The 24,920-nt window shown below is 40.6% G+C and overlaps 1 protein-coding gene and 1 pseudogene across 1 annotated transcript in view; both read right to left on the reverse strand.

The window, feature by feature from the left end:
- FAM107B (family with sequence similarity 107 member B) overlaps positions 1–24,920 on the reverse strand; it is a 247,216-nt gene that overhangs the window by 144,462 nt on the left and 77,834 nt on the right. Inside the window, exon 2 of the mRNA XM_066385125.1 lies at positions 9,482–9,542. Coding sequence (XP_066241222.1) covers positions 9,482–9,542 — 61 coding nt within the window. The remainder of the gene's footprint in view (positions 1–9,481; positions 9,543–24,920) is intronic.
- On the reverse strand, positions 10,994–11,689 carry LOC136405598 (transmembrane emp24 domain-containing protein 10 pseudogene; annotated as a pseudogene).

The following is a 24,920-nucleotide window of genomic DNA, read 5'->3' on the forward strand; positions in this document are numbered from 1 at the left end:
AGTTCACTAATTTCACAGGTGAAGAAAATCTAGGCCAAAAAAAAAAAAAAGACTTTTGATCCTGGCCAGGTGGCTCAGTGGTAGAGCATTGGTCTGGCTTATGGAGGTCCTGGTTTCAATTCCCAGTCAGGGCACACAGAAGAGGCAACAATCTGCTTCTCTCTCCCTCCCTCTCCCCTTTCTCTCTCTCTCTCTCTCTCTCTCTCTCTTTCTCTCTCTTCCTCTCCTGCAGCCATGGCTCAGTTGATTCGAGCACATAGGCTCTGAGCACTAAGAATGGCTCTGTGGAGCCTCCACCTCAGGTGCTAAAAATGGCTCAGTTGTGAGCAGCCCCAGATGGGCAGAGCATCTTCCCGAGAGGGGGTTGCAGGGTGGATCCTGGATGGGGCACATACAGTAGTCTGTCTCTCTGTCTCCCTTCCTCTCACTTCAAAAAAAAAAAAAAAAAGACTTTTTTCCTACTCATGCTGATAATGCAGGATCTTCAACTAAAATCTAAAAACATTTTCCTCTTTATGAATCTATGTTAAAGAGGTAGGACCCATGACCTCCTTCCTGTCCAGTGGTGTCTTAGTTCTTGGAAAAGGGAATATGTCACCTTCACAGGTCTGTGTTCCTGTGCTTAAACCTCTTGTATCAAGTATGTTGGTGCCCTCCTTCCTTGGGAAAGACATATAAGTTAGTGAAACTCCAATCAGTATCATTTGAAGTAGAGACAAAATAATGAGATTCTTTCAACTAAACTAGAAATAGAATAGCTCAGTCTCATAAAGAGATTTAGTGATCAGAACTGCTGAAAGCCATCTATAACCCCACTATCTTTTTCTCTAATAAAAGGGAAAGGGAATGGAAAGAAGAAAATCTCAGGATAAAGGAAGTCCATTTAGTGTCTTGAGGGCAAGACCATGTTTACCTCATCTTTGACTACTCTGTGGATTAGCGTGCTTCATTCTGTGTTTGTTAAATCTTCAACCAAACAACAGTTTTTATAGCAAGAGTTGTGCTGTAAACCAGACTCAATCATTCACGCATGCAGGCATACTTTATTGAAACAATCATTTATTTTGAGTTCTTCCACCTTTCAGGCATTGTGCTAGGGCAGGGGTCCTCAAACTTTTTACACAGAGGGCCAGTTCACTGTCCCTCAGACCGTTGGAGGGTCAGACTATAAAAAAAAACTATGAACAAATCCCTATGCACACTGCACATATTTTAAAGTAAAAAAACAAAACAGGAACAAATACAATATTTAAAATAAAGAACAAGTAAATTTAAATCAACAAACTGACCAGTATTTCAATGGGAACTATGCTCCTCTCACTGACTACCAATGAAAGAGGTGCCTCTTCCAGAAGTGCAGGGGGGGGGGGCAGATAAATGGCCTCAGGGGGCTGCATGTGGCCCGCGGGCCGTAGTTTGGGGACCCCTGTGCTAGGGTTTTGAGAGAAAACAAATAGAAGTGACTCAGTGCTCAGTTTCTGGTTGATCTAATTGCTTTAGCAAGAGTTTAAAAGAAAAGAGCAAGCACTCATTTTTCACCCAACAAACATTCAAACATAAGTGCCCACCGCATGTCAGGCTCTGTTCTAGGCATTGATTCTGTATGCAGCAGCCCATAAGAGGCCCTAACACCCCTGCCTTCATGGAGCTTACATTCTAGAGGGGAAGACACAGAAAGAGCAAGCCAAGGAGATGGGGTGTCAGAGAGTGGTGAAGTGATTTTCAGACAAGCAAGGAGTGGCAAGGAGATAAGAGATAAGGCAAAGTGGCAGTTCTGCTCCAGGCGGTCAGGAAAAGCCTTACTGCAAGCAAAGACCCAGCAGGAGGCGGGCATGTGAGCTGTGCAACCGAATATCCCACACAGGAATTTAGTAATCAGGCCTGAGCTGAAAGCCATCTACAGTACAACCTAGTAATGTTGTCTCTAGTAAAAGACTTCCCAGAACCCTCAGATTGTCTCTTCAAGGTTAAGGGAATGGAAAGAACGTCATTTAGGAAAAAGGAAGTACACCACCCTTCTGTTTTCTGACTTTCTTACCAAAACAGTTTTCTATTCATTCTTTGGCAAAAGCCTCAGAAAAATTGGTAAAAAAAAACCAACTTTTTGCACAATTAGGGTAGGGTGAGACTGAAATCTAGTTGTTTAGGGCAGAAACCTCATTTTGACTTTTCTATGAGATGAAAGTAAAAGCAGACTCTTTAGTTGTCTGAATTATCAGAGAATGGGTCTCATGTTTTCACCTCCCAAGACTCTGAGCCAGAAAATTTGACCTCTGTGTACAGGGAACCAGCCTCACACAGTAACACCATGTTGCTTAAGAAGCTACTCTTTAGAACCCTGGTCTCACTTCCCCATAAAGATTACAAAAATACATGCATTTTTTTCTTCACTGCATCCATTTTTAGTTGAAGAATGTTAACCGTTTGAGGTTCATTGCTTCACACTTGAGAACCCTACAAACCACAGGAAATGAAAACTTGACTAAATGCAGATGACACAGCCAGCCAGCCCTGAAAGTACGTTGGGCCCCGCTCAATGCTAGGTGGCCTTTAGCAAAAGTAGGGTGTTCTGACAAAACTCCTGCACTGTCATAAAATGGCTTTAACTTGTAGGATTCTCTCCCCAAAGTGGTCTTTGGGGTCTTGACAGCACAATTTGAGTGAATCCCAAAACATAATAAGAATTCTGAAAAGTCTTCTTGAATCTTTAACACATTTAAAGTTGCTTCAGCATTCAAAAATACTTGACCTCCTTCTAAAACAATGCATAAACAAGAAAAAGGCAAGATCAAGCCAGCATTTTAAAAACCTGTTTTACCAAAAAAAAGGGGGGGGGGGAACATAGCTAACAGAAAGGATGTAATTTATTTATTTTTTTAAAATTTTCCAGAAAGTGTAACTGGCCTATTCATTGCTCTTCTTGCACACAGGGAATAAATAAACAAATTAAGATCTGATATGCCACCTCTGAAAGGTTGTTAATCTCCATCTCTCTCTCTCTCTCTTCTCAAAAACTGATACTACATCATTTCTATTTCTCTGGCTACAGATAAGATTAGTACGAGCAAGATCTGTAGTTTCTTTATTCATTTTAGAGAGGAGAGAGAGAGAGAGAGAGAGAAGAGGGAGGAGCAGGAAGCATCAACTCCCATATGTGCCTTAACCAGGCAAGCCCAGGGTTTCGAACTAGTGACTTCAGCATTCCAGGTTGACGTTTTATCCACTGCGCCACCACAGGTCAGGCTGTAGTTTCTTTATGTCAGCTATTAACTTGAGCCTCTGTACTAAAAAAGTAATGTTCAGTTTTAATCTTATTCAAAGTGATGCATTTCATAAGCTGTTATATGTATGTGTGCTTGTTCCAAGGGCCTTTCAGTGGAATAGAAAGAAATTATATGAAGACACATCATAAAATTTCTTCTCTACAGTAAAAAGTCAGAGCAACCATAGAAGGGTCTGAAAAAGAAACACATTCCATGGAAAGGCAAAAAGGAAAGAGGCTAACTACCCATGGAAAGAAAAACCAGAGAAGAGGTAGGGCACAGGAACCACAAAGACCAAAAAGTCTTCCAACTGTGATATAGCAGTTGCTGAGAAATGAGGCATAAGTCCATGTAAAAACATACAAACTAGTTTCTTCCCTTGTCTTCAGCTACTTCTACTTCTAATAAGCGACTTGTCCTCAGAGGATTATCAGGCTTCACATTGTGTCTTTCTAGACATAGAGTACTCTCTGTTTGGAATTATAAGTTTTCCCTTGTAATTATTAGTAAAGTGTCTTTGCTTTTTCTTTCTTTCTTTCTTTCTTTTTTTTTTTTTTGTATTTCTCTGAAGCTGGAAACAGGGAGAGACAGTCAGACAGACTCCCGCATGCACCCGACCGGGATCCACCCGGCATGCCCACCAGGGGGCGATGCTCTGCCCCTCCCGGGCGTCGCTCTGTCGCGACCAGAGCCACTCTAGCGCCTGGGGCAGAGGCCCTGGAGCCATCCCCAGCGCCTAGGCCATCTTTGCTCCACTGGAGCCTCGCTGCGGGAGGGGAAGAGAGAGACAGAGAGGAAGGAGAGGGGGAGGGGTGGAGAAGCAGATGGGCGCTTCTCCTGTGTGCCCTGGCCGGGAATCGAACCCAGGACTTCTGCACGCCAGCCCGACGCTCTACCACTGAGCCAACCGGCCAGGGCCTGCTTTTTCTTTCTTATATGAACAACATTATGGTCATATCAAGGGAACTCTGAAGTATGAGCATCTTTACTCCACAATGCCTTCACTTATATTATCATTTTTCACAGGTCCATTACCTCATTCTTCCTTCACCTTGGTCATAGCCCAGGTCCAATCTTTCTTTCTTTCTTTCTTTCTTTCTTTCTTTCTTTCTTTCTTTCTTTCTTTCTTTCTTTCTTTCTTTCTTTCTTTCTTTCTTTCTCTTTCTCTTTCTCTTTCTCTTTCTCTTTCTCTTTCTCTCTCTCTCTCTCTCTCTCTCTCTCTTTCTTTCTTTCTTTTCTCCTTCCTCCCTTCCTTTCTTTCTTCCTTTTGTATTTTTCCAAAGTTATAAATAGGAATGTAGTCAGACTCCTGCAAGCGCTGACCAGGATCCACCCAGCATGCCACCAGGGGGTGAGGCTCTGCCCATTTGAGGCATTGCTCCATTGCAGCCAGAGCCATTTTAGCACCTGAGGTGGAAGCCATGGAGCCATCCTCAGCACCCAGGCCAACTTTGCTCCAATGGAGCTTTGGCTGTAGGAAGGGAAGAGAGAGATATATAGGAAGGAGAGGAGGTAAGGTAGAGAAGCAGATGGGAGCTTCTCCTATGTGCCCTGACTTGGGAATCAAACTTGGGACTTTCCCACACCAGGCTGATGCTCTACCACTGAGCCAACTGATCCTTTTCTTTATTTTTACATTGAATGTTATGTCAGATGCACTGCACCTTTCAATAAAGGATATTGCAAACAGACACAGCTTCTAAGGAACACACAGCCTAATGGAACCTTCAATGGATGTCCCCATGATTCAGGGCCTTCCTAGGCTCAGGACAAGATAGTGATTAATCATGCATTATGACTGGAGCCAGAAATGCCTTCCTACCTGTTTGCTGATGTTTCCAGTCCCTTTAGCAGCTGCCAAATTTTTTTATCCCATAGGTAGATGTACAACTTAAAATACTAAATAGGCTGAAAAAGAGGCAACACCATGATGTTAATTAATATGTACTGATTGCATGTCCCGATGGTAGAGAACCTGGGGACTGAAGGTAGTGAGGAGGGTATCCCACTGAGGAGGGGCTGGGTGCAGGAAGGCACGCTGGATGCAAAGGTATACGTTGTCAGATGAAGCTGCCTGGCACTGGTCCTGCTGAAAGGGAGTACCAGCTCACAGCAACCCACGCAGTATCACATTAAACAGGACTTATAAATGGGCTAACTGATCCACTCAGTTAATATGTTTATGAAGTCAAGAACAAACACCACAGTAGCTAAGACACAGAAACAACCAAACGCCCTTCAATAGATGACTGGATAAAGAAGATGTGGTACATATATACTATGGAATACTACTCAGCCATAAAAAATGATGACATCGGATCATTTACAACAAAATGGATGGATCTTGATAACATTATACGGAGTGAAATAAGTAAATCAGAAAAAACTAAGAACTGCATGATTCCATACTTAGGTGGGACATAAAAATGAGACTAAGAGACATGGACAAGAGTGTGGTAGTTACGGGAGGGGGGGGAGGGAGGAGAAGGAAGGAGAGGGGGGAGGGGAGGGGCACAAAGAAAACCAGATAGAAGGTGATGGAGGACAATTTGGGTGACGGGTATGCAACATAGTTGAATGACAAGATAACCTGGAGATGTTTTCTTTGAACATATGTACCCTGATTTATTAATGTCACCCCATTAAAATTAATTTTTTAAAAAATAACAAACACCATCTGATTCTGAGCAGGCATTAGGCTTCTGTCTATTATAGACAGGCTACTTACTAAAACAAACAAACAAACAAAAACCTCAAACGTACATAGACACTAAATTATGAGAGATTAAAAAAAAAAAAAAACAGATAATGAAGGTGGCAGAGTTTCAACGCACTCTTAATCACCCTGTCATTACCCCTGGGTGGGTCCTGCAAGTGCAAATTATAGACCTCAGGAAAAAGTGACAGATGCCTAAGAATTAAGTCACCAACCAAAAACTGGCTGAACTCCAAGTGGGTATTCCTTTGGATTCAACTTATAGTATTTAGTGTTCACTTCATAAATGCCCTGGCTAATATGTCTCCCTTCACAAAGGGTTCATAGCTATCCTTCAAGAGTCAGCTGATATGCCGCAATCTCTTGGATAGCTTCCTGAATTCCCCAAATGGCATTTCCCCCTCCTCTTTAGCACTCCTTTCCTCCCTCCTCCTGTCTCTGTTTTAGCCTGTACTGTATTTTACCTTTTGTCTTAGCCTTCTGTGTCCCTATTTAACTATAAGCTCAGTAAATGCCAAACTTCCACAGTACCCTACCTTATCTGCAAGTTATACTTTATTTGTGAAAGAGTCTAATTTTGCTATAATTTACTTTTCTTTATATGTATAACGGCTGTATTTCTCATTTTCCCAGAAGCTCCATAAAGCACGGAATCATGTTTGTTCTACTTACCACCTTAGATATAGCATAATTTCTTGCACAGTATTGAGCATATAGTAGACATTCAATAAACATTTTTTAGTTAATGTATGATATGTTCATACTTTTTAAACAACCTGGCAGATACAACTTATACCTAACAGGATTTCAAATAATGGCTATGTACAGTAGTAGGCTTAAAGTTAATGAACTAAACCTAGAGACTCAAGTGTACCAAAGCCACAGTATAAAAACGCACATTTGGAATAAATCCCAAATAAAGAAGAGATTTCACAAAAGCTCCCAAATCAGTGGACCCAAGCATTTTTGTTTTTAGAAATAGTGTGAAAATTTGCACTTTCTGCTTGAAATTCCACATATAAAATAATGTTCTTATATTTGTTTTCTTTTTTAAGAAAACAGGAAAATGATCCATTTATTCACAATCCAAAATCTAAAATGATATACTCTGGTTACAAAGAAATTGCAATTATAGATTTCTAACTGAACTGCATACCTCCTGTTCTGTGGAACGATGTTCCATGGAGATCTCTGACTATACATTGCATTTGCTGAGGGAAATCTTTATTACTACACTAGATTTCTAGTAAAGTACGCTGGGCCCCTAATGATCCAGGAACGCTAGCAGACTGTTTGCAAATGAAATCTCTGATTTCTCATCCTGAGATGTCACAGTAGAACTACTGGAGTCAACTGGTCTTAGAAAAGCCTTCAAGAGCAGTGGTGCCTCCATAACACGTAGGGTAATTAGGTTTTGGATGTGAACAAATGTATTTATACTTAAAATACAGTGTGCACTATGCCAAGAGAGCAAATAGTATCACTTATAATAGCAGCTGAGAAACAGTCAGTCTCTTGGCTGGAAAAGTGTGCATTGAGCTCACAGTGGCCATCATTGCAACCTCCTTCTCTAGCTGGGGAACTGAAAATCAATAGGAAGTGTGCAAAAGTGGCAATCAGGACGGTTTTCAGGGGTGTAACAGCAAACTCCAACTCTGCTCTTCAATACCTGCTTTCAAACCCCAAAATTCAGCACAAGAATCATCAAACCCAGGAGACTTTTTAGATCCTACTTCCCTATGCAATTTAGTTGCCTCCTTCTTAGTGCTCCCAGGAGCATTTTAATTGTATCAATATTTTCACATTATTTCTTATGTTCTAATAACCACATCTGTCTCTTAGACACGATTTGTTTTCTAGACGGCAATCACCATTTCTTACTCTCTTTTATGTCCCAGAAATCCAAAATAAGCATGGAGTTGGCTCCCATCAAACCCACCCCACCCACATCTCCATTACAGAGAGAAAAAGAAAGCCTCTCATATTGTGGACATGGGCGCCTCAGTAAGAATTTACTGACTGATTACTATGTGCTGGGTGCTATCTAATATGTTGGAGATACCAATAAGTAGGTAAGATCTTACTCTTTAGGGGACATTAAGTAGTAAACCAATCAACAAAAAGACTATTTTAAATCATATTGGGTGTTATGAAAAAATAAAAGTGAGCAATGGGATGAAGAGTAAAATGAAGGAATGATATGGTGGCACTGAAACTTTCAGCTCAGACCTGATCAATGAGAAGGAGCAGTCATCCATGGTCTGCAAGGGGACAGTGTCCTGGAAAGAGCCATTAAACTACAGAAATTTTAGTTTATTGGGGGTAGACATTGGGAGGGGTAGAGGGAGATGGTGGAGCTGGTTAATTGCTAATTCTCTCTCCATCTATTATCAGAGCAAGGTACTATCTTTCCCCCTTCACTCGGCATATTCTTTTCATTACCACTCCCCTTTTCTTAATTCTGTTCCCCAATTTCCATTAAATTAGAAGAACATGAGCCTCTGTCAGCAGCAAACACATCTGGAGCTCTTCTAACCTCTAATCACATAAACACCAATCAGAAAGCCAATGGAAAATAAAAGCTGAGAGTACTAAGTTTTAGCTTTCACTCTTATTAAGTCCATTCAATTAAGCTTTATTTTTATGACTATTACATCTCATTATCAGTACTGATCATAGTCAGAAACTAAGTTATAAACTTGCCCATCATTTGTTTCTTTCTATATTATCTCATAGAAAGTCCTATAATGGGGTAAATATCTTTAGCAAAGGTGTATATTTAACTATACAGTAACATTTTAAAAGATCCAGCAACATTATTCGAAGTGAAATAAGTAAATCAGAAAAAAACAGGAACTGCATTATTCCATAAGTAGGTGGGACATAAAAGTGAGACTAAGAGACATTAATAAGAGTGTGGTGGTTACGGGAGAGGGGGGAGAGGGAGAGGGAAAGGGGGAGGGGGAGGGGCACAAAGAAAACTAGATAGAAGGTGACAGAGGACAATCTGACTTTGGGTGATGGGTATGCAACATAATTGAACGACAAGATAACCTGGACATGTTATCTTTGAATATATGTATCCTGATTTATTGATGTTGCCCCATTAAAATATAAAATTATTAAAAAAAAAAAAAAGATCCAGCAAATGCATCTAAATAATATTTTCCAAGGTAGGAATAAACATTTCAGTTAATAACTATACTACTGATTTTAGTATTACTAAAATTGAAATTTCTTCATCATTATCATCATGTACTTCATTGCAAGTATTTATTCATGAAAAACTATAATCAATAAAAGAAAGAAGAAGAGAAGAAGCTATTTTCTGCCTCGTAACCAGATTGTCCAGATGTCATGCCTGGAATACATTAGAAGTGACATTTAGTCATGTTTCCAGTCATTTGGAACATACAGATTTCTGTTGCAATCTGGAAACTGTGAGCCCTGCAGTTAGCAAAAGCAGTCCAGGAAAGGATGTGTCGCATGGAATGTACTCTACCTGATGTCGTCTTCTGTTCCAACTGGGGGCATCTAAGTTTTTCTTGGGATTCCTCTTCTTCCTGAGTTCCAGCCCCACACACCAAAAACATAAACAGAAAACCAAAATAATGCATTTACTTGCAGCAATACTTTTGCAAATCTACCAATAATATGAGATCAAGATCTGAAAAAAATTAGACTAAGTCCTTTTAAAAACTGAGACTTTGGAGAAGCAACAAATGCAGCAATAGATATTGAGTAGAGTGACTGTGGGGGCATTGGGTTACAAACTGCAGGGTACCATATACATGGTTGTATCTGTAAATGCTGCCCCTGAGTAGTACAATCCAGGGACCCCTGTTTGAGGGCATCAGTGACTTAAACATAGTGGTGATGGATTTCTCCATAATATAGAAATTCTGTCAACATGGTACAACACAAGAGAACTATGTTTTAGTTTTTACAATTCAAAGACCTGATTTCATGTACTTTTGAAAATTTTACCACTGTTCACAATTACTCTTTTTTTAAATGTTCATAGCAGCTTTATTAGTAATGACCCAAAACTGAAAACAATCCCAGGATGTCCTTCAATGGGTGAATGGTTAAACAAACTATGGTACATCCATACCATGAAATACTACTGAATGATAAAAAGGTACAAACTATTGATACATGCAACAACTTGGATGGAATTCAAGGAAATCATGCTGAGTGAAAAAAAAAGCTAATCTCTAAAGGTTACATACTACATGATACCATTTATATAACATTATAGAAATGACAAAATTAGAGATACAAAGAACAAATTAGTGGTTGCCAGAGACTGAGACTTGGCAGTAAGGGAGGGAGCATAGCACAAGGGACTAGTCTGCATTTTGCAGTGGTGGTCACATGAATCTACACATGTAATAAAATTGCATAGAACTAAATGCACATAAATACACAAAAAGAAAAAAGTTCAAGCAGTTGAGCACAAATAATTTAATTCTCTAAAATGAAATTTTCTTTAAAGAGTTATCTACAGTTCAAAGCTCATTTCCATGAGGTGTCGCATCCACCATCCTTTTAAGAGACATAAAATTATGAAGGGATATCACCAGAAGCTACCTAAACATTTCAGCTAAGGGCTAAGATAGTTAAAGGTGTTTTCACCCAGAAATCCAGAGAAGGCAATCAGAATGAAACAAGTTCCACATGGTCATACAAATCTTGTGAAGGAACTAGAGCGGAAGCCCAAGCTGGTGAGCAACTGGGAGAAGGAAAGAAAAGATGGTTCAAAACAGATCACAAGAGGGAAAACAGTATAAGTGCTGGCTTTAGCATTATTTGGGTAACCTCTATTTTTTGTCAAAGGTGACTGTAATAATAGTGCTAGTGTTGCAAAATCAGTTCAAATCCTATCAAGTTAAAAAAATTCCCTTGTTGACTTGTTGGATGTAGGTGGTAACCCATATCCTTCCACACCAAGAGAGATCAGTTCTGGCAAGAAAGTTCGAATGTGCCATCATAGTGCTGTTGGTAGGATGCCTTAAGCCACGCATGTCTCAGTGATGATCTGCTGGCTGAGATACAAGGTGGGGGGAGAGTAGGCCTTCTTACTCAATCCACTTCTTGGCCTGAAAAAGCCATGAAGGTAGAAGACCTGCCAAGTGGCCAGTCCAATGAGGCAGAACATTGAAAAGAGATTAAAGCATAGGACCAGGTCTTTGTTGACTCATTGGTTCACTCATCTCCTCCTCTCCCTTCTTCATGTAGGCAAAATCATTAACAATAGATTCTGAAAGGTCTTCTAGGCATCGCAGCTCCACCTCCAAAGATGTGAACTTCTCAGCTTTTGTGATCACTTCATAATTTTTCATCTCTACTCCATGCCTCATGTCTCGGATCACAAGTTGGTCAGGTATCTGCCCTGTTCCCTTGCTCTCAAAGCGCACTTCAAATATATCAAAACCTTCCCTTGGTTGCATCCTCTTTGGAGTATAGAATATGGGCAGCAGAATCTGTGATCTTGAGGTGGGTGTGCAGGCCACCAGCACCCCTAGGCTGGTCGGTATATGCACCAGTGACCAGCAGGTCCTTGTGAATCTCCTCTCCAAGGCACTAGCGGGTGTTAATGGGCAGATGGAAGAAGATGGCAAAACCGGGCTGGGGCAGAGCAGAGTGAAAGCAGCAAAGGTAACTGGCAAGGACCATGCTGGGCTTGTGAGCCAGACAAACCAGACATGGTGCCACACAATTATTTTTATCTCTGAGAAGGTGGGTAAATCTATTCTTTGAGTTTTGGCATGACATTCTTTAATGACAGTTGTCACTGCTATAGCATTAATATATAAGTAGACCCAGCTAGGAATAAGGGAGGTAAATTAAGAGGAATGCCTATATATGCTGCTTTTCTAATTTTGTCTGCAAGATGGCTTCATACTGATTCCTTCATTTATTTTTTTCCTACATTGAGTAAATATCTGTTGAGTGCCTGCGATGAAGCTATTTCTGTGAGATCTTAATCTTTAGACAGGATCCCTTCCAATATTCTTTGAATTATACTGTGGGCAACATGGACTCAGCTTCCTTGCTAGGCAGGCACACTTTCTGTGCGTACTTTGTTCTACCTAAGAAGTTAGTCCAATTGAAGCTATTCCATATTAAACCATACAAGTATGGGTTCCATAAATGATACCGAAGCTATTCTAACTAGAGTGGAACAATAGAACTCAACCACAGATATTGTCCATCAGAAGAGCACGTCCCAATTTGCTCTCAGTTTGCAGTTCCTGGGCAGTATCTCATTGCTGGTGATGAAAACCCACCATTCTCTCTAGGTTGGTTAGTAAGATTTGAAAAAAAAAATGTCCTTTTAAACTCATAAAAATTAGTTTCCTTAAATTACCATCAGTATCAACTCATAAGGGAATTGGTTTCACTTGTTTAGGAACAAATAATTTTCCTAAAGATAAAAAATAATCTCAAATGTTCATCATCAGGAACGAGTTTCAAAAATTTGTCCTGCTTTTAAAATCCATGAAATAACACTGTCATGGACAATTTGTGTAAACAAGCCTTTAGTTCAATTATTTCAAATTTATATGCTACAAGAAATTTTAATAAATTTGTTTTTGAAATTACATTTCTTGCCCTGATCAGTTGGCTCAGTGGTAACGTGTTGGCCTTGCATGTGAGTGTCCCAGGTTGATTCCTGGTCAGAGCACACAAGAGAAGCAACCATCTGCTTCTCCTCCCCTTCCCCTTCTCTCTATCTTTCTTCCCTTCCCACAGCCATGGCTCGATTGATTTGAGCACATTGGCCCCAGGTGCTGAGGATGGCTCTGTGGAGCCTCTGCCTCAGGTGCTAAAAATAGTTCAGTGTGAGCATGGCCCCAGATGGGCAGAACATCAGCCCCACATGGGGGTCACCAGGTGGATCCCCGTCAGGACACATGAGGGAGTCTCTCTCCCTCCTCTCACTTAAATAAAAAAATAAAGAAATCACATTTCTGAAAAAGGTGTGAATTAATACTATACCAGAAGACATGCAAATGATTTTTAAAAACCCCCCATCACACTGCAACTTAGTGCAGCAAATAATTTCTTGTTTCACATGCCCCAACAAGACAATAAAAACATGAGAAGCTATTTTATGATACAGCCACAGAGACAATCTCTAGAGATGCCAAAATAATCCAAATAAAGTTGTTTCTTAGATGAAAGGTCTCTCCTTTGAGCCAATAAGACTGTTTACTTTTTTATTGTTCTGAATTCCAGAATAGTGAAATAACTTAGCTCTTTATTCTTCTAAACATCTATGGCTTCAGTTTAAATTGCCCCTCCCTCAATTTTCTCATAAACTGGTAAAAATTGCAAAGCCCTGCCATGATCTGCAGATGGAAGGATACTTGGAATACTTTTGGCTGGAGAGTTCTCAGCATAGAATAAATAAGCATCTGTCTTCGATAGTATAAACTATGTTGTAGTGAAAAAAAGGCTGAGCTCCTTAGATTCTTGTGTTTCTTTTCTTCAGTGCAAATCTGTGATTTGCTGAATTTGTTCTTACTGGCTTTTTCCCCCAAAAGCTGGAATAAAATGACAAGAGTCCAACTGTAGTAGCCATCTGTGGAGTTTGCTGCCTGGCATTCACTCACTCTGTCTAGTAAGTGTGTCCTGATTTTCTCTCTAAAGTCATTCTTTCCCACTCTTAATGAATTGTGATTCCTATAAAACCAACTCCATACACTGCACAAGCCCCTCATCTACCCTAAGGGTTAGGCCCATCAGTCCAATGTATTTCTATGTGATTGGTGCAGGGTGGTCATGTGACCCAGTTATGTTTATCAACCCAATTTTCTCTGAGATTGGTTTAGACTAGTCATATGACTCTGGGCTGTGCCCATCAGTCCACTTCACAATGGTCATGTGACTCAGTCAGGGCTGGTGACAGATATTCTCTGGACTTGCAACTTCTGTTCTTCCCCACTGATCCTGAAACCTGGGACAACTGTGAAAGTTGGAGTTACACTGTCGTCACTTGCAGCTGAAACAGAAGTCCACTCAAAGGAAGGCAGAGAAAAGAGATGGACTGATACAGAGTCCTCATTATATCATTTGAGCCCCAAATCCAGGCATGCCTGAAGCAAGTTAACCCTGGATTTTTCAACCTAAGTCAGAGATTAAATTACTCTTAAAAAGGAAAACAACTACATTGATTTTTTTTAAAAAATCAAAGCCATTTCTACTAGGTTTTCTGTCACTTCTAACAGAAAGGGTTCCAGCTGATACTTCTGGGAAGCCTGGAGTGGGGTGTGTTGATTATTGATTTGTATACGTCACACACCATCATGTACTTCACAACCTAATTAAATGGAGTGTGACTGGGATGACGCACTGAGGAGTTGCTATGAAAATTTGGCAAACAATTGGGCTTTTCATCTGTGTCTGAGGACTAATCCCAAGATGCTTTATTGAGAGGCCACATGATTTGTATACTTTATGAGATGGTCAGTGAGGTGTGGCCCCAAGAGGAGGCAGAGGTTTGGGGAAAAAAAGTTCATTGTACTCACAGGTCCTAGAGAAGGAAGTGTGGCACCCCTCACAGGGCCACGTAAGACACCACGGTGGTCACAAGGAGAAGGCAGGAGCAAGGGGAACATTTAGACCACATACTTTATTGGGTTCCAGAGGGTAAGGCAAGGCAAAGAGAGGCCATCAGGGGAGCCCAAGAAGACGGAATGTGCCACCACCCCGAAACCACTTCACCTCACTCTGACCACCACTGAGCCCATGGAGGATGGATTGCTCATGAGCAAAAACTTCATTTCACTAAAACTACTCAAGACTGGGGAGCTGGGGACCTTGACCAGAAGTTTGCTTCATTCACTGCTTATGTGGTGTTAGAGTGCTAAGCCTCTGCTTTTCTTAATCTCTGCTTGTAAGAAACCTAAATAACTACAGCAAAAGAGGAGATGCATTGGATCTCAGGCTTGTAAAGCTATAGTTCTTGAATTTGAGTGTGTATTCAACTAACCTGGAGGATGTGGCAGAAACACAGAGGCCCATTCCAACTTTGACAAACCTGAGCCTCTGGATTCTTTATCATCTCTCCCATTAGTGCTGATACATACTCAAATTTGAGAATCATTGTTGGGAAGGATGGTAATTGGGTCTAATATTCAGACAGTGTCATCTGGGCCTCCCTAAATTAGTCTGTTCCTTCATTGCATGATCAAGGCCACTAGAAGCTCTAGGACCACATCCTTTCAGCCTATTGAGACTTCAGAGAAGTATCTCTGAACCCCAGTACACAGAGAGCTCCTTTCAAAGATGGACAAAGAGTGTCTCAATCCCTGTATTCATATCCAGAATTCTAGGGCAAGACTCTGATTGGTCCATCTTGAGTCACATACTTATCTCTAGTCACAGGCACATCTCTATGGGGGAATGGGGGCTATAATTTTCCAGACTTACATCACTGTCCACCCCAACAGCCACTGGAAGGAGGGTGTTCTAATTGTATACCTCACCAGAACCTCAGAGAATAGAGAAGGTGCCGTTCCCTAAGGGAAGCTATGTCCCAGAGTGGGGGAAGAAGGGATCCTGGTTACAGTTCTATTCAAAATATACAGGCAGTCCCTGTGTTTTGAACAATATAGGTTCTGTAGGTTTTTTGAATTTGTATGTGAGTTGGAACAGGTACATTTACCTATTAAATGTACCTATTAGGCAGATGTTTGTCTTAATATAGTATTTATTTTTACCTTTAAGCATATAAATACTTAAACATTTTCAAATGCAACCTTAAATAATCTTAAGATGATGCAATAGATGAAGGACTTGTTGGAGAGGAGGAGACTGGTGTTAGAGATGCAGGGCTTCATTCTGCTGCTGGAGTCAGTTTCTCGAAGTAGCATCAAGGGAGGTTTGTACAAAGCTTTTCTTTTTCCCTAGCGTGCGGAGGACTCGGGTTCGACTCCCGGCCAGGGCACACAGGAGAAGCACCCATTTGCTTCTCCACCCCTCCGCCGCGCTTTCCTCTCTGTCTCTCTCTTCCCCTCCTGCAGCCAAGGCTCCATTGGAGCAAAGATGGCGTGGGCGCTGGGGATGGCTTCTTGGCCTCTGCCCCAGGCGCTAGAGTGGCTCTGGTCGCAACATGGCGACGCCCAGGATGGGCAGAGCATCGCCCCCTGGTGGGCAGAGCGTCGCCCCATGGTGGGCGTGCCGGGTGGATCCCGGTCGGGCACATGCGGGAGTCTGTCTGACTGTCTCTCCCTGTTTCCAGCTTCAGAAAAATGAAAAAAAAAAAAAAAAGCTTTTCTTTTTCTCATCATAAATGGACCTGTAGCATCTCAGGCCTTTGGTAAGTGTATGATAAACTTTGGTGAACCTTTCTTTGTCTGGATTTTGTGCCTCTGTTTGCCACTCCTGCTTCAATTAGACAAAAGCATCAGCTGACTCTTTTATAGAAAACTTTTTTGGTTTTGGAATTTGTAGGTCCCTGTTTTCTTCCCTAAATGCTATCATCTGCTGCTGTAGTTTCATAAGGTCTTCATTGGTTAGTTCTTTGCCAAAACTCTATGGGAGTAACTCTATGATGTCATTTTCACTGATGTTCAACTGCAGTTGATTACCAATAGCCCTTATGATGCTCCATTCGTAAGTATGAGTTGTCTGTAAGACAAATGTTCATAACTCAGAAGCTACCATAAGAATACATATGTCTACTGCTTATTTAGTGCCTAGCATGGACAAGAGCTTCATATATGTTACATGTAACATGGGATGATATTAAAAATATTTAAAAGCTTGGATGGTACAGGCCACCAGGAATCCAGAACAGGAAGGGTCTTGGAGGTCCCTGGGGTATAGGTCATAACCTTTTAGTTCAGGGCTCCAAAGATGAGTAATGTGGGACATGGACACCAATCAAGGGCTTGGGAAGCAGTTATTTACCAATCAATAAAAAGTGCTTTAATATGTTAACAGCCAATATGTTCTTACTAATGTATACCTGCTGAATATTTTCAGTCCTGAGTACCATCTTAACAACCACACTCCTAAGGGGTAGGGATCCCCTGGAAATATGCTGTAATATGCTAGAGGTATGCAAAACCTCTTCTAGAGCATCAGTTTCACTCAAAGATACGGGAGGGAAAACATGATTTGTATATTAAAACAAATTTGAGTACATTATGGAAAGTTTGTAGAACAGATATAAATGTTTAGGATAACGATGGATGTCAAGGAAGTCTGGACAAGGGGTCCCTGATAGCAGGTACTCCTGTAAAAACAATTGAAAAGCATTGTCAGAGGAACTCAATGTTGGTATTCATGACCCCATTCTACAGAAGGGACTCTGGAGTGGTGAAGACTTTGCCTAAGCTTGCATGCTTTACATTGGTCAAGATTCATACCATCTGCCTGGGTCAAAGCCTCTGCTCTCTTAGCCTTACCATGCTGCTTTCTTTTATGTTCACTTCTCACTGGTATTATTTATTAAAAATTTAGCCTTAAGTGGAAAGAAAGCTAGTTATTAAATAGCTATATTTAGTGAAAGGACTAACTAAAGAAAACTCTGGGTAGAGCACATAAATCATATCGTTTTACAAAGGAATGAACAACTCTTCCTCAGAGCTAGGGAAGGGCATTTCAAAGACAGACCATTGTGTGTTTTGAGGTTTAGAAAGTCCCAGGGCAAGAAAACCACAGAACAAAACAACACTTAACACATGGAAATTTCAGAACCAAGCATGTAGGAAAGTTTGACACATCATTATGGCTATAATTCAACATGCTTCTCCTAAATTACATAACGATTGCAGAATATTCAAATTAAAATAAACTCTCAGACTGCAGGGAAACTGAAGGTGTAAGACTGGTTGCCCATACTGATTTCTAATGTCTGAATGATTGTCTCTCTCCAAAATTTATGTTGAAATCCATATCTCCAAGGTGATGGTATTAGTAGGTAGAACATTTGGGGGTGATTAGGTTGTGAGGATGGAGCCCTCATGAAAGGAATCAGTGCCTTTATAAAAGAGGCCCCAGAGAACTCCCTTACCCATTCCACCATGTGAGGACACAAGAAGAAGATGGATGTCTATGAACTAGGAAGTAGGCTCTCACCAGACACCAAATCTGCCAACACTTTGAACTTGGGCTTCTTAACCTTTAGACTGTGAGAAATAAATGGTTGTTGTTTAAACCACCCAGTCTATGGTACTTTGTTATAGCAACCTGAACAGACTAAGACTGATTAACTGAGGATTATTATATATCCCACATATAGATTGGTATTACAGATCTTGAATGAGTGATGAGAGACAATCATGGCTCTCTGGCTACTTACACCTTATACTGTATAGGTACTCCTTAAACACTGGCTGAATGAATAATATTTGTGGTTTTTTAAAAATTATTTAATTAGTTAATTAATTAATTATTTAAAGAGAGTCAGGGAGAGAGAGACAGGAACATTGAACTGTTTCTGTATGTGCCCTGACAAAGAAATCAAACTAGCAACCTCTGTGCTTCGTTTTGACTTTCCAACATGCTGAGCTATCTGACCAGGGTATTACTGATTGATTGATTGATTGATTGATTGATTGATTGATTGATTAGGGAAACAGTGAGAGGAAGGGAGAGAGAGGAGAGGGGGAAGGAAAGCATTCATTTGTTGTTCTACTCAATTGTGCATTCATTGGTTGCTTCCCATGTGTGCCCTGACTAAGGATCGAACCCACAACCTTGTCACGTTTCTGGATGACACTCTTAACTGACGGCGCTAACTGGTCAGGGCCAAATAATATTTATTTTAAAGAAAAAATTTTCCCCCAAATTTTTTCTTGTGTAAAACTGAAGCTCCAGAAAGCTCCACATGCATATCACATGGCTTCAAGCTCTGCAGGGCACATAGCCAAATATCCCTGGAAGACAAGGCAAGTTTGAGAGAGAATGTGCCAAAAGAATTTCATGCATACATTATGAAACAGAGAATATGAGTATTATTGGAAATTTGGGCCTGGTTTCCATATCCTGATTAATCTCACTTTCAGAACTTATTCTAAGCCATGACATTTGTGGAAGCTAGAATTATGTTTATGAGCAGAAGTTACAACCCTAGATAGTAATACCCAACAACTCTTTTGGTTTCCTGAAGAAATTTACAAAATAAATTGAAATGTGATGGTGGATATTTTTGGTAAACCTTAATTTTTCTAGCCCTAGCCAAAGCTAAGTGATGGTAAGAGCATTTAGATTTAAGTTCCAAAACTCAACCACTTTTTGGAAGACTGAATTGACATGAGGTACTATTTATTAATTGCCCAAATGAACTCAGAATATTGTCTGCAACCACCCTGGGGAAGAACTGCTAAACGAGGGCTGCTCAATGCTCTCTCACCCTCTCCCAGTTCCACCAATATGCAGGGTCCTGACCAAGCATACCTCTTAAAGCAACCTTTAAAACTTCATTTTTAAATAGAATTGTGCTGGCTTTTAATTAAAGTATTGTCCTGAAACTGATGGATTTCCAGGAATTTCCCTCACAAAACTTTATGCTTAAAAAATCCTGGAAACCTGTTAGAGAGGATTCAGAATTTCCCTGGGTCAATATAGAACTTTCATATTTCAGGCTGTGTTACAAATAAAACAATTTTTTTAAATGTCCTTCCACTAATTCTTGTTAACATTATTTTAGAAGAGCAATGACATCTAATGAAAAATGAGAGTCAGAAGAACCATCTTCCATCCCATGTAATAATGGGAACCTAAGTTTATACTGCCTGGGCTTTATTGTCTTCTTAACAAAATGGAGAGAACAGCAGCCCTTATTAGCAACATCATTACCATGCTTCCAGAGCAAATAAGTGAGGGAGCAGAAACAGCACCATGGGCTCTTTTGAATAACATACAACATACTTGTTATTTGGAAAGAGACCATTATAAAGGCCAGTATTTATCTTTTTGCTTCAACAGAACCCATTCAATATAAAATCAACATAATGAATCCTGTCACCTTGCTCATAGTGATGACTTAGCAAATACTTATGGTTTGTGGGTTAACCTCACCATGCAGACAATTAGATGTGTATGTTGGGAGGGGGCAGCTTATAATAAAAAGTGCTGCCGTGCCTGACCTGTGGTGGCGCAGTGGATAAAGTGTCAACCTGGAAACGCTGAGGTTGCCAGTTCAAAACCCTGGTCTTGCCTGGTCAAGGCACATATGGGAGTTGATGCTTTCTGCTCCTCCCCCCTTCTCTCTCTCTCTCTCTCCCCTCTCTATGATGAATAAATAAAATCTTTATAAAAAGTGCTGCCAAGAGTAATTTTCTACCATTTTCATTCCCATTCTGCCTATAAATACTTCTCTGCCAAGTTATTAACTTCTGGTTGGAACCTGATAGAACTATAGAACCAATCACTCCTAAACTATAAGGATCAGGGCATCTTACACATACACACTCACACAAACACATACATGAACATAAACACACAGACAAACATACACATGCACAAACACACACATATTTAAACACACATACTCACATAAGCACATAAACACATACACACAAAGACACATACACACAAAGACACATACACAAATACACACATACTGGAACACACATGCACATATAAGCACACACACATACGATGCATGTACAAACACAAACACACATACAATACACACAGTGTACCAAAAGTAAACTGAACAACAATGAAGAAAAAGTCTGGTAAGGAGATTTTTCAGTTGCTTAGCCTCTCCAAGCCTCCGGTAAATGTCTCTGTTCTTCCTATCAGGATACAGGTTCTTTGCTTCAGACTCCCTTTTTGTCAGAGCTCCCAGAAAGAGAAAGGCAGTTACTGAAAATCTGAGTGTTGACTTAAGCTATGTCAAATTCTTTCACAAGAAATTAGTCAACAGAGTTGCATTTTTCCAGACACCATTCCATGGTCTGAGCACCCTCCACCCACCTTCCTGCTGGCCCACTGCTTCCCACAGCATCCGTTGACAAAGTCCATCTGTTGACACTCAGGCTTACCAGTTTAATTGCTCACTTCTCTGTGGGCCTATCCCTAGAGAAGTGGTTCTCACTGCTAGAAGATTTCCAGGTGTGCCCTATGGTATTCCAGAGCAATATGTGCCTGTTGGAGACCAAAAAACCAACAGGGTTTTTGAAGTTTAGATTTTGGGGGGACAGAAGTGTGGGGAATTGGCTGTAAACTGACAGTCTGCTCAACTCCCCACCTCAGTTGCTTGATTAGGTTGCAAAAGGCTGTTAAACTGTGGTGCTGAATTGTTTATACTATCCCTCATGTTCCCCAGAAAGACTGGAGGCAAGATTCTTCTATCCTTTGTTTGGTGTAAAGTTAAGATAATATGTATGATGGGGGTTTTCTGCACTTGGTAAAATTCTTGGGTTGCCTTGGAGACATGATCAAAGATCTCAGTGATTTGCTAATGGCCCACTTTACCCTATAAATAAAGCAAGATGCGGTTTTTGGGTGTGTTTTGTTCTTGCCAGCAGCAATAACAGGGCCCTCCTGACCCCCTATTTTCTTAATTCCACACCGTTTCCACTTGGGACCTGGAATTACTAGCTGCACTGGTTTGTGGCATGTGCTCAGATATAAAAATAAATATAGTTACTCTATTATACCATTTCATTACAGAAATACTGCTCTTTTTGTTAACAAATTATTATTATATTTATTATTAACACATCATATATTATTTTTAGATAAATACACCCAAATAAAATGGATAGATTTCTCAAAAAGAAGCATGATATTGAAGAATCTGATTCTACTGACCAGGTGGTGGCGCAGTGGATAGAGCGTTGGACTGGGATGCAGAAGACCCAGGTTTGAGACCCCGAGGTCACCAGCTTGAGCGCGGGCTCATCTGGTTTGAGCAAAAAAAAAAAAAAAAAAAGCCCACCAGCTTGAACCCAAGGTCGCTGGCTCCAGCAAGGGGTTACTCGGTCTGCTGAAGGCCCGTGGTCAAGGCACATATGAGAAAGCAATCAATGATCAACTAAGGTGTTGCAACACGCAACGAAAAGCTAATGATTGATGCTTCTCATCTCTCTTCGTTCCTGTCTGTCTGTCCCTGTCTATCCCTCTCTCTGACTCACTCTCTGTCTCTGTAAAAAATAAATAATTAAATAAATAAATAATTTAAAAAAAAAGAATCTGATTCTAGAAGTGAGCAAAAGTTAAGTGTAAATAAAATAGGGCTTGAAGGCTGACGGGCAGAATTTATAACATTTTCCATCACTTAACACTGGACAATATGATTGGATTAAAAACCCATTCATGGAAGCTTCAAGTGATTTTGGTTTAACATTAACAGAAGAAGAAGAACTGGCAGCTATATCCACTGATCATGGATTGATGATTAAACATAAGGAATTGTCTCTCTCTCTCTTTTTTTTTTTTTTTGTATTTTTCTGAAGTTGGAAACGGGGAGGCAGTCAGACAGACTCCCACATGCACCCGACTGGGATCCACCCGGCATGTCCACCAGGGGGCGATGCTCTGCCCATCTGGGGCATTGTTCTGTTGCAACCAGACCCATTCTAGCTCCTGAGGCAGAGGCCACGGAGCCATCCTCAGCGCCCGGGCCAACTTTGCTCCAGTGGAGCCTTGGCTGCGGGAGGGGAAGAGAGAGACAGAGAGGAAGGAGAGGGGGAGGGGTGGAGAAGCAGATGGGCACTTCTCCTGTGTGCCCTGGCTGGGAATTGAACCTAGGACTCCACGCCAGGTCGATGCTCTACCACTGAGCCAACCGGCCAAGGCCAGGAATTGTCTCTTCCTTTTGGATTTCTATAAAAGAAGAATATGTGGCAATATCTAAAAAAGCTTTGAACATTTTACTACAATTTTCAACATCCTATTTATGTGAATTAGAATTTTCTACCCTCAACACAAGAGTAAAAAGAGGAATTCTTCAATGTATTGAAGGAGGAAATGAGAGTTTGCCTTTCAAATATATGCCCAAACATTGAAGAAATTGCTGGGACACATCAGGCTCATGTTTCTTATAAACACAAGAATGAGAAAACTTAACACATTTGCGCTATAACCTGCCAAGTTTACTAAATCTTACTAAGAATTTATCTATATATATAAAAAGATAACTTTTTGTCATTTTTTATTTATTTATTTTTTAATTTTATTTTATTTATTCATTTTTTAGAGAGGAGAGAGAGGGAGAGAGAGAGACAGAGAGGGAGAGAGGGAAGAGAGAGAGAAGGGGGGAGGAGCTAGAAGCATCAACTCCCATATGTGCCTTGACCAGGCAAGCCCAGGGTTTCGAACAGGCGACCTCAGCATTTCCAGGTCAACGCTTTATCCACTGCGCCACCACAGGTCAGGCTGTCATTTTTAATTTTTTAACCCCTTTTTTACAAATTTGAAAAAGCATAACTCAAAAAATGTAACATAAAAATGTTTTTTAATGTCAGAATAAATTTAATTTTGTCATATTTATTTCATTTAATTACCATAAAAGCACACCTGGACTTTATATTTTTTTCTTTAATATTTGACTTCATTATTTTAACATATTTCTCAGAAATTTGTATATAGTGCACCTACAATTATTTGTAGGATTTTAAATACGCCTGACTTCAAAAAATTTGAGAACCACTGACTTAGAGGAATAGTCCTCTAAGGTAGAAGAGAGGTGTTTATTGGAAAAGGAGATGAGTCTGGGCTTTAATCTAAATCGAATGGCAAGCCTGCGTTCTTCTCATGGGAAACTTATTCATTCAGCAAAAAGTCACTGAGTACCTACTGTGTGCCTACCTGCTGCTGAGCTATGTGTGAGAGATACAAGAAGGACCAAAACATAGTCCTGGCTGTCAAGGAGCACCTAGAGGAGGAAAACAGTCCCTAGAATGTGAGGAGTGTGAGGGGAGAGTTAAGAGGAAGGGTTTCGCTGTCTGCAGGTGATGAGAGGTAAGTAGAAGGAAGATGTGTCAGGGGAGATAGCACCCAATGCCAAGAAAGGGGAAATGGTGGTATTCTAAATAGGGAACAGGTCCAAGAAACACAGCCTCTGATAATGTTTTTCCATTTTAATTTCCTCTTTTAAAGTGTACCATGTATCTTAGAGATAACTGTATCTCCCATACCTTCCATGTGGCCCATCCTTCTTCCCAGCCTGCCCACTTATAAATATGTCATAGGTTCTCTTGCCCTCTGGTTTTCCACAGGGCTCAGTCCATGGCAATAATGGGCAGGAAATCTGAGAGAGGGAAGAGTGTGAGGTCAAAGCACTTATTCTACTCTCTGACCAGGCAGTCTTCTTAGGAAATGCTCTTTATTCCAGGTTCCTGCTGCGGCTTCCTCCTGCCCTCATCCCTTTGCGCCTGTGAGTGGTAACATCTTTTTCACTGTTATGCGTATCCCTTGTGGTTCCTTGCCATCCCCCCCACACTTTTGTAAACAGTGGCTTTATTAAGCTCTCCTTGAATAATTCCAACTTAAGGGCCATCTGTTTCCTGTTGGGACCTTGATTGACAGAGCAAATAACAAATATATCACAGTGAGCAGTTTGCAAAAATTATATAAATATGTTTTTTGTGTGTAATATATATATATAGATACACAAATATACCAGTGATGGTGCCTAATCAATTCATTCATTTATTCCAAAGGCAGTATGATGGCCAATTATGTGAAAGGCACAACGGGTAAGGGAACCACACTTTTCAGATCAGTTACAACATCCTTTGTTATGGTTAGACTAAATCTTTTAATTTGGGGTTCATAAAATATGATCTCAATAGCTATGGACAAGGGGATAATGAGTACTCTCAGAGTTTATTTTCTCGTCTAGTTTAGTCTTCCAAAGTCCAAGTCTTTAAAAGAAAAGGCAAATGGAGAAATTCCAAGACATGACCAAGTAACAGTTCTGCATTCTGCAGGTCATGCTAGGCAAAGCTCCCTCGCTTGCTCTCTGA

This window comes from Saccopteryx leptura, chromosome 5, assembly GCF_036850995.1.
Source record: "Saccopteryx leptura isolate mSacLep1 chromosome 5, mSacLep1_pri_phased_curated, whole genome shotgun sequence".
NCBI lineage: Eukaryota > Metazoa > Chordata > Mammalia > Chiroptera > Emballonuridae > Saccopteryx > Saccopteryx leptura.